The sequence below is a fragment of the Schizophyllum commune genome (genome assembly GCF_000143185.2).
Source record: "Schizophyllum commune H4-8 unplaced genomic scaffold SCHCOscaffold_17, whole genome shotgun sequence".
NCBI classification, from domain to species: Eukaryota; Fungi; Basidiomycota; class Agaricomycetes; order Agaricales; family Schizophyllaceae; genus Schizophyllum; species Schizophyllum commune.
Window position 1 is genome coordinate 179416 of NW_026089554.1, and position 14260 is coordinate 193675.

General features: G+C 56.9%; 4 protein-coding genes across 4 annotated transcripts; 3 read left to right on the forward strand and 1 right to left on the reverse strand.

Annotated features, from left to right (window-relative positions):
- The first annotated feature begins 10 nt into the window (after positions 1–10).
- SCHCODRAFT_02130454 (uncharacterized protein) lies at positions 11–2600 on the forward strand. Its single transcript, XM_050341887.1, has 9 exons — positions 11–391; positions 451–635; positions 683–862; positions 911–1459; positions 1513–1736; positions 1798–1943; positions 1998–2131; positions 2185–2249; positions 2304–2600. The coding sequence occupies exons 2-9, from the start codon at positions 456–458 to the stop codon at positions 2506–2508; spliced, it is 1683 nt and encodes a 560-aa protein (XP_050197007.1). The 5' UTR covers positions 11–391; positions 451–455; the 3' UTR covers positions 2509–2600.
- On the forward strand, positions 2489–4415 carry SCHCODRAFT_02644999 (uncharacterized protein). The gene is made up of 4 exons (XM_050346410.1): positions 2489–2624; positions 2682–2775; positions 2833–3034; positions 3086–4415. Exons 1-4 carry the CDS (start codon positions 2505–2507, stop codon positions 3966–3968), a joined length of 1299 nt encoding a protein of 432 aa, XP_050197008.1. The 5' UTR covers positions 2489–2504; the 3' UTR covers positions 3969–4415.
- A 739-nt stretch (positions 4416–5154) lies between these two features.
- Positions 5155–9001, forward strand: SCHCODRAFT_02645001 (uncharacterized protein). Its single transcript, XM_003026439.2, has 11 exons — positions 5155–5458; positions 5506–5535; positions 5587–5634; positions 5699–5994; positions 6064–6331; positions 6407–6478; positions 6528–6599; positions 6943–7055; positions 7229–7284; positions 8154–8173; positions 8273–9001. Exons 1-11 carry the CDS (start codon positions 5369–5371, stop codon positions 8291–8293), a joined length of 1086 nt encoding a protein of 361 aa, XP_003026485.2. The 5' UTR covers positions 5155–5368; the 3' UTR covers positions 8294–9001.
- Positions 9002–9243: 242 nt separating this feature from the next.
- Positions 9244–13690, reverse strand: SCHCODRAFT_02603637 (small oligopeptide transporter; the record flags this gene model as incomplete). Its single annotated transcript, XM_003026555.1, has 37 exons — positions 9244–9259; positions 9311–9378; positions 9429–9467; positions 9519–9543; positions 9594–9654; positions 9705–9838; positions 9950–10005; positions 10055–10125; positions 10153–10154; positions 10204–10253; positions 10302–10347; positions 10484–10578; positions 10635–10694; positions 10752–10759; positions 10813–10862; positions 10918–10941; positions 10991–11054; positions 11104–11220; positions 11271–11274; positions 11336–11468; positions 11524–11547; positions 11601–11720; positions 11779–11833; positions 11887–11931; positions 11983–12011; positions 12064–12117; positions 12174–12192; positions 12246–12299; positions 12347–12367; positions 12422–12646; positions 12697–12748; positions 12801–12833; positions 12895–12900; positions 12948–12982; positions 13039–13235; positions 13285–13415; positions 13466–13690. The coding sequence occupies 37 exons, from the start codon at positions 13688–13690 to the stop codon at positions 9244–9246; spliced, it is 2448 nt and encodes an 815-aa protein (XP_003026601.1).
- Positions 13691–14260: the final 570 nt, after the last annotated feature.

Below are 14260 nucleotides of genomic sequence, written 5' to 3' on the forward strand. Positions count from 1 at the left end.
ATTTCAGGATGGTGTGTCACATCAGTTGAGCATCACGCTTGTCGCGCTCGCATTCAGTAGTCAAGTTCCAGATGCATACGACCATTGCACGGCGGCTGTCTGGACCTATACCAAGAATGTCTACTTTCGCTGCTGGAGAATGTCTACGTCCACCAATATACCCATGAACGTGTTCATTCGGCAGGCGACGCTACCCGCTACATACCGAAGCACTTCCGGTGCCTGTCTGGAGGCCCGAGGAATTGGGGACCCCCGGCGCTTAAAGCCAACTTTAGCGACCCCCATCAGCAACTCGACCAGCGCCCATAATCTGATGGGTAATCAGGGTCGCGTCTTGACTCTCGCCTTCACTGCCAGCCCTTCCGTGTTGGCAACTGAATCGCCAGGTCGTGTTCGTACTCCTTCTTTCCCTCCCATCGTGCTGTGCACGATAACTGACACCATTCGTAGTGAAGATGCGAGCTGCCCTGTGGTGCTTGGCCTGCGCGCTTTCGCTCGTCACGGGGGTCGCGTCCCAGCAATCCTCGGCAGGTTTTACACCGCTTTGGCTGCCTCTGGCCGTACGGACTCCCCACTTGAATGCATGGGTACGGAGCGACACGACGGCGTGGGCGCACTCGCCATTTGGTGCAGCGGTGCGTTGCAATGGAATATACGTCCCGCATGTTCTGACAGCGAGCAGAATCACATCCTCGCATGGGCGGGCTATGTCAGAGTGGACGGCACGGTCTACACATACACAGGCACGCCGTTCGAAAACGCAACCACGTCCCAAGTCTGGCGCGTTACGCCCTCGCGGACCATCCAGACCTCTCAAGCGGGACCCGTGCAGCTCACAGTGACCTGGCTTAGTCCAATCGAGGTGCGTATCCAGCCTGCCCCATTCTACCGTCGCGCTCACTCCCTCCAGCCCGATGACCTCGTCAAGCAATCCATGCCCTTCGTCTACATGTCCGTTAAGGCCGCGTCCACCGACGGCTCGTCCCACTCCGTCGAGCTCTACTCAGACGTGACCGGCGAATGGCTTTCCTCCGACCTCTCCACCCAGATCACCTGGTCCGAGACCACTGCTGCCAGCGCCATCTACCATAAAGCCGCCCCCGTCTCCCCCACATCCATGGCAGAGACGAGCGATATCGCTGACGACGCGACGCTATACTTTGGCATGGCCAAGGCCTCGGCACTTACCTGGCAGAGCGGTTTTGCCAACGATGTGCGCGGGCAGTTCAATAAGTCCGGGTCCCTGTTAGACGAGGGCGACGATGCGCATCGCGCCATACAGGACCGCTGGCCGGTGTTCAGCCTTTCGTGGGACCTGGGCGACGTTGATGATAATGCAAAGGAGGCAGTGTGGGCCATGGGGCTCGCGCGGAGCCCCGTCGTTCAGTACACGTCGGGCTCGAGTTCCGAAGGGCGGTATCCGTACTATCTGACGGAGTACTCGAACGCGGACGATGCGGTGCGTAGACAGGGGACTGAAACATCCGACTCGAGGCTGACCTGGGGGCGTAGTTTGAGGCATTCATCGCCGACTATGATGATGCTGCGAGTCGCGCGGACTCCTTCGATGCGAAGATCATGAGCGCGGCTGGAGGCGTGTCTTCCAATTACGCTGATCTGATCGCCCTGGGCACTCGCCAGACGTTTGCTGGTGTCGAGTTCACTGTGTCGCAAGGAGACAACGGATATGATGCGAGCGACGTACTGGCGTTCATGAAGCAGTCGGGAGACTCGGAGTGCGTTCTTTTATCGCCGTTTCGTGACTGCGAAGGTCAGGATGTTAACGTCCATGTCCAGGCGTGTCAACGCTGTGGAGACCCTGTATGCCTCCTGGCCAGCCTTTCTATACGTCAACGCGACCTGGGCAGGCTACCTCCTTGAGCCGCTGCTACGCTTCCAATCATCAAATGTTTACACCAAGGACTTCGCTGCTCCTGACCTGGGTGCGTAGTACACTTTTCCCACCAGTCTCCTTTGCTCATGCTTATTGCGCTCAGGCACCTCGTACCCCTCCGCTACTGGGAATAAGTCGCCTGGCACCTCCCTCGCGGTCGAAGCTTGCGGGGACATGCTTATCATGGCCTTCTCGCAGGCTCAGATGTCGGGTGACGGTTCTCTACTCGGGGAATATGTAAGTCAGCAATTCTTTCGTTGCGTGTCAGTGCTCACCTTTCGTTAATCCAGTATGACACCTTCAAGGGCTGGGCGGATTACCTCGTCCTCAACGCGGCAAGCCCGCCGGGTTCCCAGTCAGTTCCCCGCATCTCGTGCTCGGTCGATAGCTGCTGAACTTGATAAATTAGGAAACTTCCCGGCGGCGCGGACGGCGCGGATAACGCGAACCTGGCTCTCAAGGGTATCATCGGTTTGCAGGCCATGGCGGGGATCAGCACTGCGGTTCAGAAGCTGGACGATGCGACGGTCTATTCGGTGAGCATTATCTTTCGCGTTCGCTTCCAAGGTTCACTATTTATGATCGTGAACATCAGAACAATGCGACCTCGATGATTGACACCTGGGCGGACGAGCTGCAGAGCAACAACTTGGCGGACCCGTCGCATACGGGTCTGATGTATAATTTATTCGCGGATAGGTTGATGAAGAGCGAACTGGTGCCGGATGATGTTAGTGTTGAGTGACCTTTGCGGGAAGGCTCATTTGCTAATTTATCTTTCACATAGGCGTATGCGACCCTGAAGTCGGCGTACACTGCCACTGGCGTGGAGGCCGCGTTCGGTATCTCGTTCGATGGATCGTCGAGTGTGGCCCGTTCAGGTGCGTGACTGAGGCTCTACGTTGACTCTACATTCATCTGATTCGTAAAAATTGTAGACTGGACTCTTCTCACTGCAGTTTCCTTCCCTGACAGCGACTCAGATGTTCGCGATGCGCTCATCGAGCCTGTATGGACTCGCGCGTCAAATAAGACGCTGGCTGGTGCCTTCCCTGCAGCGTACGACGATACGACGGGCGTGCAGGCGAGCGGTCAGGCGAGCCCTGCGCAGGGTGCGATGTACGCGGCATTGGCTCTTGGGTTCGCTCCTCCTTTCACGTTCGAGGGCGATAAATGCTAACGCTTCTTCAGGATGTCAACGACGACCATCACCGTCCCTGCCTCCGCCTCCCCAACCTCATCCACCACCAAGCACAAATCCGTCGCTGGCCCCATTGCAGGTAGTGTCGTCGGTGGCATTGCCTTCATCGCCATCGTCGGCGGCGCCGTCTGGTTCTTCCTCCGCCGGCGTGCGGGCGGGAAGCCCGAGGGCATGTACGACCTCACGGAGGGTCGCGGCGGCGCGACGCCGCAGGAGATCAAACCATTCTACGGCTACGAGGGCGCGAGCGCGTCATATGTCCCGGGGCAGCCGTATACCGCGGGTCAAGCTCCTCAAGGCTTCCAACCTCAAGCCGGCCAGCCTGGCTTCGCTCATGTCCCCGGCTACAGCCCTGCTGCGGTAGTGTATCCGGGCGCGCAATACTCGGGCGTGCAGCCGCAGCAGCCGGGTGCCCCGTACGCGCACCCGGATTCGTCGCGGGGCAGCTGGGTCGCGGTGGATGCGGCGCAAGGACAGCCACAACAGCAACCCGAGGCGCGCCCCTTCGTCAGCGCGATGGAGGAGAAGCGGCGGCTGCGGGCGGCGAGCAATGCGACGAGCGCGGTGTCGTCGGCGTATGGCTCTGGCGCGGGGTACGGCGCGGGCGTGGGCGAGGTGCCGTTCAGTGGGGGCCCGCCGTCCTCGGTGAGCAATGGGGCGAGCTCGAGTAGTGGGGGGCAGAGCTCGGGTATGGGAGGCCCGCTGTCGCCGACGAATATGGCCTCGCCAACGTCTGCGATGTCGCCGACTTCGCCTCAATCAGGCGCGGTCCCTCACTCAAGTGCGACGCTTCCTTACGACGGCGCTACACATACGGACCACGTCGACGACGCGTATGAGGCCCCGCCGCCGGAGTACCGGCATGCGGCATAGTGACGAGGGTGCAGCGGTTGGGGCCCGTTGGGTCAGAGCCGGCGAGGAGTTGGAATCAATGGGGAGTGTTTGGCGAGTGACTGATTCAGTGAATGCGACTACGGCTTCGACGACGGGCGTCGAGAGGTTTACGAGACTCGCTGAGGTGGGGTGCGGACTGCATTGAGTATCCCGGCGTGGTGAACTCGACGGACAATACCGCGGCCACCCCAGTTCAGCGCATAGAGCTCACGGACACTGCTTCAGTGCTCTTGCCTCGCTTGTCGCACATCGACCATGCACTATCTCGACCGATTGCGCATCAACCTTTATTCTCGCTCGCCGCACCCGCTCATGTATCTGCATGTTTTTCACGCTAATTATTCGGGCTCTTGGTCACAGTACTACAAGGGTGTATTTACATGGCATGTAACTTATGTCGATGGGGCAATCAATTGTCCTTCTCTAGTCGTTGGCGCCGGCAGGCCGATGTTCGAGGAAGATAGACCGAAAGAAGTAGCGTCATTGGATGGAATGACCGCTGCTGGACGTCAAGTCGATCAAGAAGCTCGTCGTTCGGTCTCAATTAGCGCTTGCTTGAAGAGAGGAACGACAACACGCGCGCATGTCGCGACCGACAAATGCATCGACCGGGTGGCGCATAACCGCGCCTAAAGCTTGACTTTGGAGACCAATGCTTGAAGTCCACCTGTACCCAGTGACAGACCGAATGGAGGTTCGCCGCTGTATACGAGGCACGGTGTGCTGATAGACTGTCCACCTAGCTTGATTAGCGTACAATGAACCTGTGTGGGTCCAATGGATGAAGACACGAGGGAGGCAATGCCGGGCCACGAGGGAGGAGATCAGGGTCCAGGGGCCTTGTGTGCGGGGCAACCGGTGTCCGGATTCCATCTCTCGTTTCTGGAACGTGGTAGGGCTACAAATGGGCGGGGTCTTGCCGCGGGACAGGAGGTGCTCCCGGTGCTTTGGGTGGTGGGTTGGTGGAAATTCGAGGAGGGAAAGCAGAAGTTGAGAAGCAGTACGAGGAAGGAAGTGCTTCACGAGCGAGAGAACATGGCCGCTGAGGATAACGATAGCCGGTAACCATGCGCGAACTGTGACAAAACGAACGGTGACCGGGTGGAATGAGCGTGAGAAGATGCGAGTATGTAAATGAGTGGCCAGTCTAGGTTCCCGACGCGCTCAACCTCGACCTCGTCGTCAGGAGCGGCGAGCGTAACTTATTCTCTTCGTCGCGGGCGGGCTAGCTCTTCCAGGACCACCACACATTCCTCGTCCCCGTAAATAATTCCTGGACAAATTCCTCTCCTTTTGCGCGGCCATCAGCCAAGCCGAATTCAGACAGTAGCACCCCTTGCTCCCGACCACCATCCCCCCTATCCCCACCCTCTGCAACCATGGGCGTCTGCATCTCTTCCTCGGGAGGGGTCGAGGTCAGCGAGCGGGACAAGGCGCTCCACAGGGAGGCGGAGAAGCAGCTCAAGGAGGTGCGTGCTCAGCCACAGGACGTGGACCGTTGCTCACAAGTTTTCAGGCGAAGGTCAAGATGCAGCATCAGGTTAAGGTGCGTACCGAACACTACATACGTCTTTCCACCCCGCTGACATGTCTCTAGGTCCTTTTACTAGGCTCCGGTGACTCGGGCAAGTCGACGATCCTCAAGGTGCGCGCCACGCTCCCCCGCATACGCGCCGACGCGCTCAACTGACTCTACTCCTCCCCCCCAGCAAATGCGCCTCATCCACAAGCTGCCCTTCTCCCCCCAGGAGATCGAGTCCTACCGCCAGCTCGTCTTCGATAACCTCACACGCGGGCTCAAGTACGTGCTCGAGGCGATGGAGGACATGGACCTCCAGGTGCTCGACGAGAACGTGCCGCACGCCGAGATGGTCGAGGACGCGCGCGACCTGCGCGACGGCGAAGCCTTCCCCATGGACTTCCTCGGTCCTCTCAAGTCCCTCTGGAGCGACCCCGCGGTGAAGCAGGCCTGGGAGCGCGGAAACGAGGCGGCGCTGCCAGAAAAGTGAGACTCAGCCCATGCCTCCCTTCCACGATTGTATGCTGAGCTCCTTCCCTTCTCTTCTCCCTTCAGCCTCCTGTACTTCTTCTCGGACCTAGACCGGCTGTTCGACCCCGCATACGTGCCGGCGGAACAGGACATCATCCAGTGCCGCGCGCGGACAATAGGCATCACCGAGACGACGTTCTCGCTGCGGGACCACGAGATGCTCATGGTCGACGTCGGCGGGCAGAAGAGCGAGCGACGGAAGTGGATACACTGCTTCCAGGATGTCACCAGTATACTCTTCCTCGTCAGCCTGAGCGGGTACGACCAGTGTCTCGTGGAGGACAAGGATGCGGTGAGTTCGGATTTCCCGCGAAGCGGATAAATCTACTCAGCGGTGGAGGTGACGGCGAGGCTGACGGCGTTATAGAACCAAATGCAAGACGCGATGACAATATGGGATTCAATATGTCACTCGCAATGGTTCAAGCAGACCTCCATCGTGCGTGTCTCGGTAGAATTGGTTGAAATGGTCATTGACACCCTCGCAGATCCTCTTCTTGAATAAGAACGACCTCTTCCAACGCAAGATTCCACATTCAGATATCAAAAACTTCTTCCCAGTGCGTGTGCTTTCCGTTTGCATGCCCTCTGTCCTGCTGGCTTTTCTACCCTCGTTCGCGTACATCCTACCTGACACGTCGAGCGCCGCATCTCTGACTGGGCGCTTGCGCTTCCCCGCCATCACCCGAGCGGCTTCCCTTCCTCCGACGCGGCGTTCTCGAGTCCCCGAATATCTCGCACTTCAATTCCACGACCCTTCTTTGATCACTCCGAACTATCGCCACTGTTCTATTCACCTATTCGTCCTCCTCACCCATCTCACTTGTACCGTTTCTCTCGCCGTGCCACTGCTACACAAAATTTTCGCTGGTCTACCGTGACACATACTAACCCCTCACCCAGGACTACGAAGGCGAACCCGGGGATGTCCGTGCCGGCCGCGACTACTTCAAGAAGCGGTTCGCCAAATTGGCCCAGAAGGCCGGCCGGAATAAAGAGCGGGAAATATACATACAGTGCGTGGCTTGTCTTCTTCGGTGATGCCGAATTTCTGACCAAGCCTGCTTTTCCCCCCTCGTTCCGCCTCTGCACGCGTCTTGTTCGAATCTGACCTTGCCCTCGTGATTGTCGCGTGACGTCGCGCGTGTCTACCAAATGACATCATGGTCTCCTCCAACCTCGACTTCAGCATCACCACCGCTACGGACACAGCAATGTTGAGAGTGGTCATGGCTGCAGTCGAAGGTAAGTATTCTTCAGATTTTGCTCAAACATAGGAAGCTGATTGGTCCCTTCTTCCCCTTCCTCGCTATCTACCATCAGAGTGAGTCTTGTTCTTCTATCTTTTTTTGCCTTTTTCCTCCCCCTTTTGGCGTGCGCCTCCGTTTCGAGCCTTCCCCGGTGCTCTGCTACAGTGTTCGGTCCCTCCGCTGGACGTGCGCTGAAACGATCTCGTCCACCTAGTATCGTCTTGCGATCCAATCTCGAGACCGCGGCGCTGTTCTAGAGTTGGACCATGGCCATCCATGCCTCCCTCTGATCGCCTGTTGCGACACCGCGATCACAGCCCGCCTTCCGCCACGACACCCTACTCCCTCTCCCATCCTCCCGCCCTCGGCACATTCTGTTGTGAACTACATACACATATATTATTCGCACATCCATCCGGATTTTTTGGTTCGGCATTCGGTTTCCGTGTCTATCTTATTCTATCCTCTTGCTGCCGTTTGAACGATGTTCTGAACGTGCTTTTCTGTCTATCCTGCCTGCTTCCCCGCCTGGTGCTCGCTTCGGTCACGGTCCTGCAAATACGAATGGAATCGGTGGTCACGTTCGACATTTCCCGCTCCCCCGTCGCGCCGCCGCCGCCCGCCAAACAAACGAACAAACCGACGATGCATGGAATCAACTCCGCCCGGGCCAATCAATGCTCGACGCGATGGTCCGATGCTCGCTCGCTCCTCCCCGATCATGGATTTCGCTTACCCCCGCGCGGACGCGAAATGGACCCTGCCCGCCCACCCATGGACGCGAACCACCCTCGCTCTCCTCACGCGGACCCATCGCGCACCCGAAATGGCGCCCACACACCCCTTGTTCGTCCCCGGCACACAGCTCGATCATCAGTTCGAATGTGAGTGCCTGTCTTCTTCGATGCTATCTTGGCTGGCAGCAGATGTTCCCCGTCCTGCCTGCCTGCTTGGCGCGAGTTGTGGGCTCACGCCGCTGGCAGATCCGCGCAATCATGTTGTGATGGGGTGGATTTAGGTTGGGTGGAGGCCGAGGTGGTGCACGCACGCGGAGTCGGCGGCGTTCAGGTCATCGTTGGGCGAATCGGGTTCCAAGACGCGTGGGATCCGTCGTGCGCGTTCACGAGCCTCGTATGAGTCCGTGCATTCAGTAGGATCCTGCGTGGGATCCCGCCCGCATACTGTGTGGGTGGTCAACGGGGCCCTGGCAGCGACGGCTCAGACCCGACACTCCGTACTTCGCCGTGGCTGGTCCTCGATCGTCGTCCGACCTTTATGGCCTTTTCTTCGTCGTATTTCTCCGCCCATCACGCACGCGCTTGCGCCGCTGTCTAGACGCTCCATTCACGCTACCATCTGCCCGTAAACTCAGCTCGTCGATGCCCTTCCCATTCATGCTCAGTTCATCTTGTGTAGTATACATCCACACACATGCCGCGCACGTATATATCCAGCACACACCCCTTCACTTGGATCGCTTTTTCTATTTGTGCCTAACCTTCTTGTCTATGACTAGCCCTAGAGGTCGCGGTGCTTATCCGTTTTCTGGCTGGTTTTGTGTTTATTCTATTGTTGAGCGAGGTACGCTACGGTTCTTATATCCAGGTATACAGTCGAGAGCATGTAATGCTGTTGTTCGATGATACATTGCATGCGTAAAGGCGGAGGAGAGCGTGGCGACCCGTGCATGGAAGCCATCTATGACAGCGAGTTGAATGTGTGGCATGGCCTGACCATATGCATGCGATGCATGTCTTCCAGGTGAGCTGATCCTGCCCACGACTGTCAGACCAGATCCGAAAGATACGTAGCATGTTCTATCTATCAGCTGTAAGCTACATCCAGGAAAGCTACAGATCGACTACAGATCATCACAATACATTGACCGCCAGAAGCGCGGCTGCCCCATCCATCCACACCAGTCAGATACTATACAACAAGTCCGAGGCGGAGTCTACCAAGTCTCCGGGCTGACGGGGGTGTTAGACTGCGTTAGATTTCCGAGAAGACGATTTGCTTACCCGAATGTCTCGCCAGGTGCCAATGTCTTCAAGGGCACGCCGGCGTAGTCCGCCCCAGCGTATGGGACCTATAAGGCAGCGTCAGTGCATCAGATAGAGGGCCTGTTGAACTGCGTACCGAGTTCCCCCACCACGCTTGGATTGTATTCAAGCCGAGCTAGGAATGTATGTCAAGGCTCAGCACATCACGACGACCAGAACGACGTACCGTGCCGTTCATAGGGAACTGAAGTCTGTAGGCGAGTCAGCGCCGCCGTCTCAGCTCAAGAGCGGTGCCACGTACGCAAAGAAGATCACGACGACCGAGATGGCTGTTCCAGCATCCAGCGCGGCCGAGAGAACGTCTAGGGACCGGTCAGCAAAGGCCCCGAGTGCGGCGGTCGGGGGGGCTCACAGTTGTACTTCGTCCACCAGGAGAAATATCGTCTTCTGATGACGAACTGGAAGACGAAGCCGACCATGGCCCATGGCACATAGTTGATGGCCCCGGCTGGTGGGATGTAGTCGCACGACGCGAATAGCAAGGGACTAACAATGGTCAGAATCGGCTAAGCAAGCATTGCATGTCAAATATCGCGTACAAGCTAAGAGGAAGATTAGTTTCGTCTGGCTAATTCTCTCTTCTATAATGTAACTCACTTGATATATCGGACGAAGCTGCTGGGATACTTCTTCGTTATGAGCCAGGTGATGATCTGTAGGGAATGTAAGGGATACGTTGATCCTATCGTGATGAACACTCACTGGACACAAGGCGCCGACGAGGAAGAAATAGAGCAGTGCTTTCATAGTCAATGACGCATTAGCTGTCTCCCCTTTCGATGGGTTTTTACAGTACTCACAGCTGCAAAGTATGTCAGAATCCACGACGTAGACGTTGACGACGCACTCACTGATATATGGCTCCTGGCGAGAACTGGAGGCCAGGACCGATGACGCCCCACTATTGGAAGTCAGGACCCGCGCACGCTTGAATCAGAACTCTACGCACGATGATGCTTGCAGTGCCAAACACTTGTGTATCCGGGCATACAAAGCTGAGAGTTGTGGGTAAGTAGATGCCAGAATCGTCGGGATCCTTGTAGCATACCCGCTCGCTTGTGTTGGGGAGCACATATCACTGGAAGGGATTCTGCTCAGTCATGGACGACGCTCAAGCGCGTCCGCACGTACGGCACATTGCTAAACAGCCATTCTTGCACGCCGAGCTGCGTGGTGCCGGCGATGGCGGTCGCAATCATCTGCGCGCAAAGCATGGGGCGCGGAGGCTGGTGCATACGCGCCGTCAGCGATGTTAGGTACGGATGAATTTTTGGACGCTCACAATCTTCATGTAATGGCCGATCTTGAAGTTTAGGGTGAACTCCAGCGCGTTTGACATGGCCTATGCACAGGCGACGTGAGCGAAGGAGCTTTGTCGAGAAGCTAGGCAGAAGCATACGATGTAGCCTGTACACTCGTCAGATGACACATTACGGGTTTCGACGTCGAGGTGGACGTACCATAGGTCTTGAACAGCATCATGGCGACTGGCCGTCCAGGAAGCATATAGCTATTCCCATAGTCAGTAGTTGTCCACTATGGCAAATGTTCTGGGCTTCACGCACCCAACGACAAGCTCGCTGATGATTCTGTCGAAGTAGTCAGCATCCGGGCTTAGCCGACGCCCAATCTACGCACCCTAACGAAACTTGGTGATTCGTCACGGCCTGGATCATGCCGACTGGCACCACGAAGAGGAACGCTGAGCGCTGCGTAAGCAATGGTCGGATATCACTTTGAAAAGCACCCACATAACATCAGCGCGACAAGGTAGCCCCAGACCGGGAGCTCGGTCGGCCAGATCTCAATGCAGACGACTCCGAAGGTGAACGTCACGGCCAGGATCACCAGGAACCACCAATCCGGCACTATGACTAGAGTAAGCGCCAGTTGTTTTCCGAGGACGGAATTGTTTTACCTTGCTGCAGAACATGAGCGACTGGCTTTGTGACGGAGTAGAGGTGAACCACGAGACAAACGTACCGGATACCTCGTCATAAGCCGTGCGTGAACGTCAGGCTGCTCGCTTAGAGATCGCCGGAACTGCTTCATGATCGGCTTGCGGAAGTACAGGATCGCATGGACGATGGTGGCAGCGATGGACGCGAAGGACGTTCTGCAAATAATAAGTACTTCGCAGCGCACTCGCGCTATGCGTCACATCAACGTACCCGTATCCCAGAGCAAACGCCGCCCTGCGTCGAGGGATTAGCAAGCAGCGAATGTCGCACGAAAGCCATCGACGCACGATATATACAAGGGGCTATACTTCGAGTACTCCGTCCGGTTGAGCGCCGTATCGTGGGTCAAGATGCGCGTCAGATCGTACTCCTGACCCGTGTTGTCGAAGGACGCGGAGGAGGCCAGTCTGTCGAAAAGTGTTAGCATTGCATCCTACGACTGTTTTGCGGGTATCTCCGACTTACGGTATGTACTGCGAGTACCACGTATTTGTGAAGTACAGTCCGGGCGTGACAATCCCTTTAGAAGGGTCAGTGACGCTCACTCAAGGCTGTCGAGGATCGTCCACTTACAAAAAAAGACCACGAAGCCAGTGAGGACGTTGACTTGCGCCCACCCTGTCAACGGAGATCAGACTCGATCTCGTTACTACGGAGGTTTGAACACACAAGGCGTTGCTAAAGGTGAGCCCATGTACCTAGAGAAAGGTCAGCCAAGTCCTGTTTCCGTTTGCAGCTACGAGAACGCACGCTATCTGGTTCCAGTCGAAGGTCACGGCGGTCAACCCCATTCCGTGGAAGTAACTGGCGTGGGTTGACTTGAGCGTGAAAGAAAAGAGCGTGAATGATGTATGGCGCACCCGAAGACTGAGGCAATGACTGACGACCCATCATGAGCGTACCGCAACTACTGGAATGAACGGCGGACGCACCCGGGTCATCCGGCTTAATCCACGTCACCCACGAGAAATAGGACAAAGCGGTGACTACGAGAATCAGTCACCCTTCGAGAAACCGAAGAAAGTGCACGCACATAGGTATCCCGGGAAGAAGTCTAACGAGGTTCATCAACAATCATCCAAGGGACGGTCAGGAGCCCAAAACTTACACCACACGAACGACGCAATGAAGCTGTAGACGAAGAAGCGTTCCCTGGACATGCCGCCATGGCCGCCAATGCCGGCGTATCTGGCGGAGTGGAGGGTGTTGAAAAGAGCGCAGGTAATGAGGGACTCGGGCCATATCATGGATGGCGGGGCCACTAGGAACCGCTTGGCGACGCCGCCGACGGAGAGACCGATGAGCTGTGTCGAGATGACGAGGAGCCATTGGTCTGCGGGTGGGGTGAGGAGCACTCAATGGCGAAAAAGAGGTGCTGCGTACACGCGAAGATGAACGTCTGATTGTAGAAGTATCGCTGGACGGCGACGACTTCCTGTAGACGGCACGTCAAGAAAATCAGCACCAAACGCGATTGGGTCACATACTGTTGCATACGCGGACTGCGCGCCAATGGAAGACTGTGATTGTGGGCATGAGTTGCGCTAAACAATGACGTGCATTACGGGCACGCCGACTAACCATGATCTACAGAAGTTTCAGCTAAGCGAGCTCCGGAGGTAAGAGCCACTGACCGTGATCAGCACATGCTCCTTGACAGAAAACGGTCCTTGATACGCGATTAGGACAATAGCCTCCAGATGACGCGTGCGCGCTCAGCCTCACCTGGGTTCAGCGGTATGCCGAATATCGACCAGTTTGGGAGATATCGAGCGAAGGCGCAGCCGATGGGGAGGGAGAGGAGCTGAGAAACGATACCGCCAATGATGATGGAGGGGAAGCGGAAGGCGAGGAACTGATTGAGGCCGGGGATGAGGATGGCCCACGCAATCCCAATGATCCATGCGCGAATTGTTGACACGCTTTACTTCCGGTCAGCAGGAAGTGGCGACAAGAGATCGGGCCACTCACGGCATGTCCATGTCATCGGTGTTGGACACCGCGGAGCGCACTTCTGGGTAAGGGGAATCGTCCTCCCAGCCTTCAAAGTCGTCGTGCTGGAAGTTGGGGTCGTCGAATTCATCATCATCGTATCGGGTGTCCTGGGGAAGGCGTCAGTAGCTTGTCCCTTCCCCACTGCAAGCCTACGCACGTGAGTCTTCTGTCGCTCCAGGGAGTCCCCATCGATCGTCTCCCCCCAGAGGTTATACGGTGGGACGTACGATGCGGGCGAATCCGTGAAGGTCGAGTCGTACGGATCCACGGCAGCGTTCTGCTCTTCCTTCTTCTCCGTCTCGGGGTGCACCTGGTGTAAGCTCTCCGGCAGCACATACTGGCCAGAGCGGCGCATCTCGTACGTGAAGTCCTCGGCGGGCATAGTGGCAGCGGGAGGGGGCAGAGAGGCGCGCCTCCGAACACAGTTCGTCACTTAATAACTGCCTCCGCAGGAACAGTCAAATCGTGACCAGATAAGGGAGAAGCACATGCGGTCGTTGGGGGCAGTTCTGAACATGATAATCCGAGCCCACGCCGACATTCGGGGCTGGGGCGCTGCAACAGAGGCGCGATGCGGGCGCAGATGCTTTGCCGGCGTCGACCTACTTCTTTCTGAGATACTCAGCTTGTTCTTCTGGCACTGCAGCAGTGGCGTCGCCCGTCCTGATTTTCCCTTTCTGCGGGTCGTAAGGGGATAACATACATTGTGGCCTGAGCAGCATGTGCAACGGAAGTTCAGAAGCAGATGCGGCAGATTGATGGCTCATTTCGGCAAACACCGATAACGAACATTGCACGTGATTGGGATACGCCAATGCTCAGGAAATGGCGCAGGCTCCAGCGCGCCGGGAAACCATTGCGACGTATTGATCTTGTGTGGCTAGACGAGAAAAGTGCCCAATGAACGGCGTAGAATTTTTTTCGAGATTATGGCAACACTTGACGGAGGAGA

Bases quoted from the DNA above. Each gene is read 5' to 3' on its own strand.
- SCHCODRAFT_02645001 (XM_003026439.2), top strand. From the start codon at position 5,369: ATGGGCGTCTGCATCTCTTCCTCGGGAGGGGTCGAGGTCAGCGAGCGG. The intron at 5,536-5,586 runs GTGCGTACCGAA...ACATGTCTCTAG, and splicing joins AGATGCAGCATCAGGTTAAG to GTCCTTTTACTAGGCTCCGG. The intron at 5,635-5,698 runs GTGCGCGCCACG...CCTCCCCCCCAG, and splicing joins GCAAGTCGACGATCCTCAAG to CAAATGCGCCTCATCCACAA.
- SCHCODRAFT_02644999 (XM_050346410.1), top strand. From the start codon at position 2,505: ATGATTGACACCTGGGCGGACGAGCTGCAGAGCAACAACTTGGCGGAC. The intron at 2,776-2,832 runs GTGCGTGACTGA...TAAAAATTGTAG, and splicing joins GTCGAGTGTGGCCCGTTCAG to ACTGGACTCTTCTCACTGCA. The intron at 3,035-3,085 runs GTTCGCTCCTCC...ACGCTTCTTCAG, and splicing joins TACGCGGCATTGGCTCTTGG to GATGTCAACGACGACCATCA.
- SCHCODRAFT_02130454 (XM_050341887.1), top strand. From the start codon at position 456: ATGCGAGCTGCCCTGTGGTGCTTGGCCTGCGCGCTTTCGCTCGTCACG. The intron at 863-910 runs GTGCGTATCCAG...CACTCCCTCCAG, and splicing joins CCTGGCTTAGTCCAATCGAG to CCCGATGACCTCGTCAAGCA. The intron at 1,737-1,797 runs GTGCGTTCTTTT...GTCCATGTCCAG, and splicing joins AAGCAGTCGGGAGACTCGGA to GCGTGTCAACGCTGTGGAGA.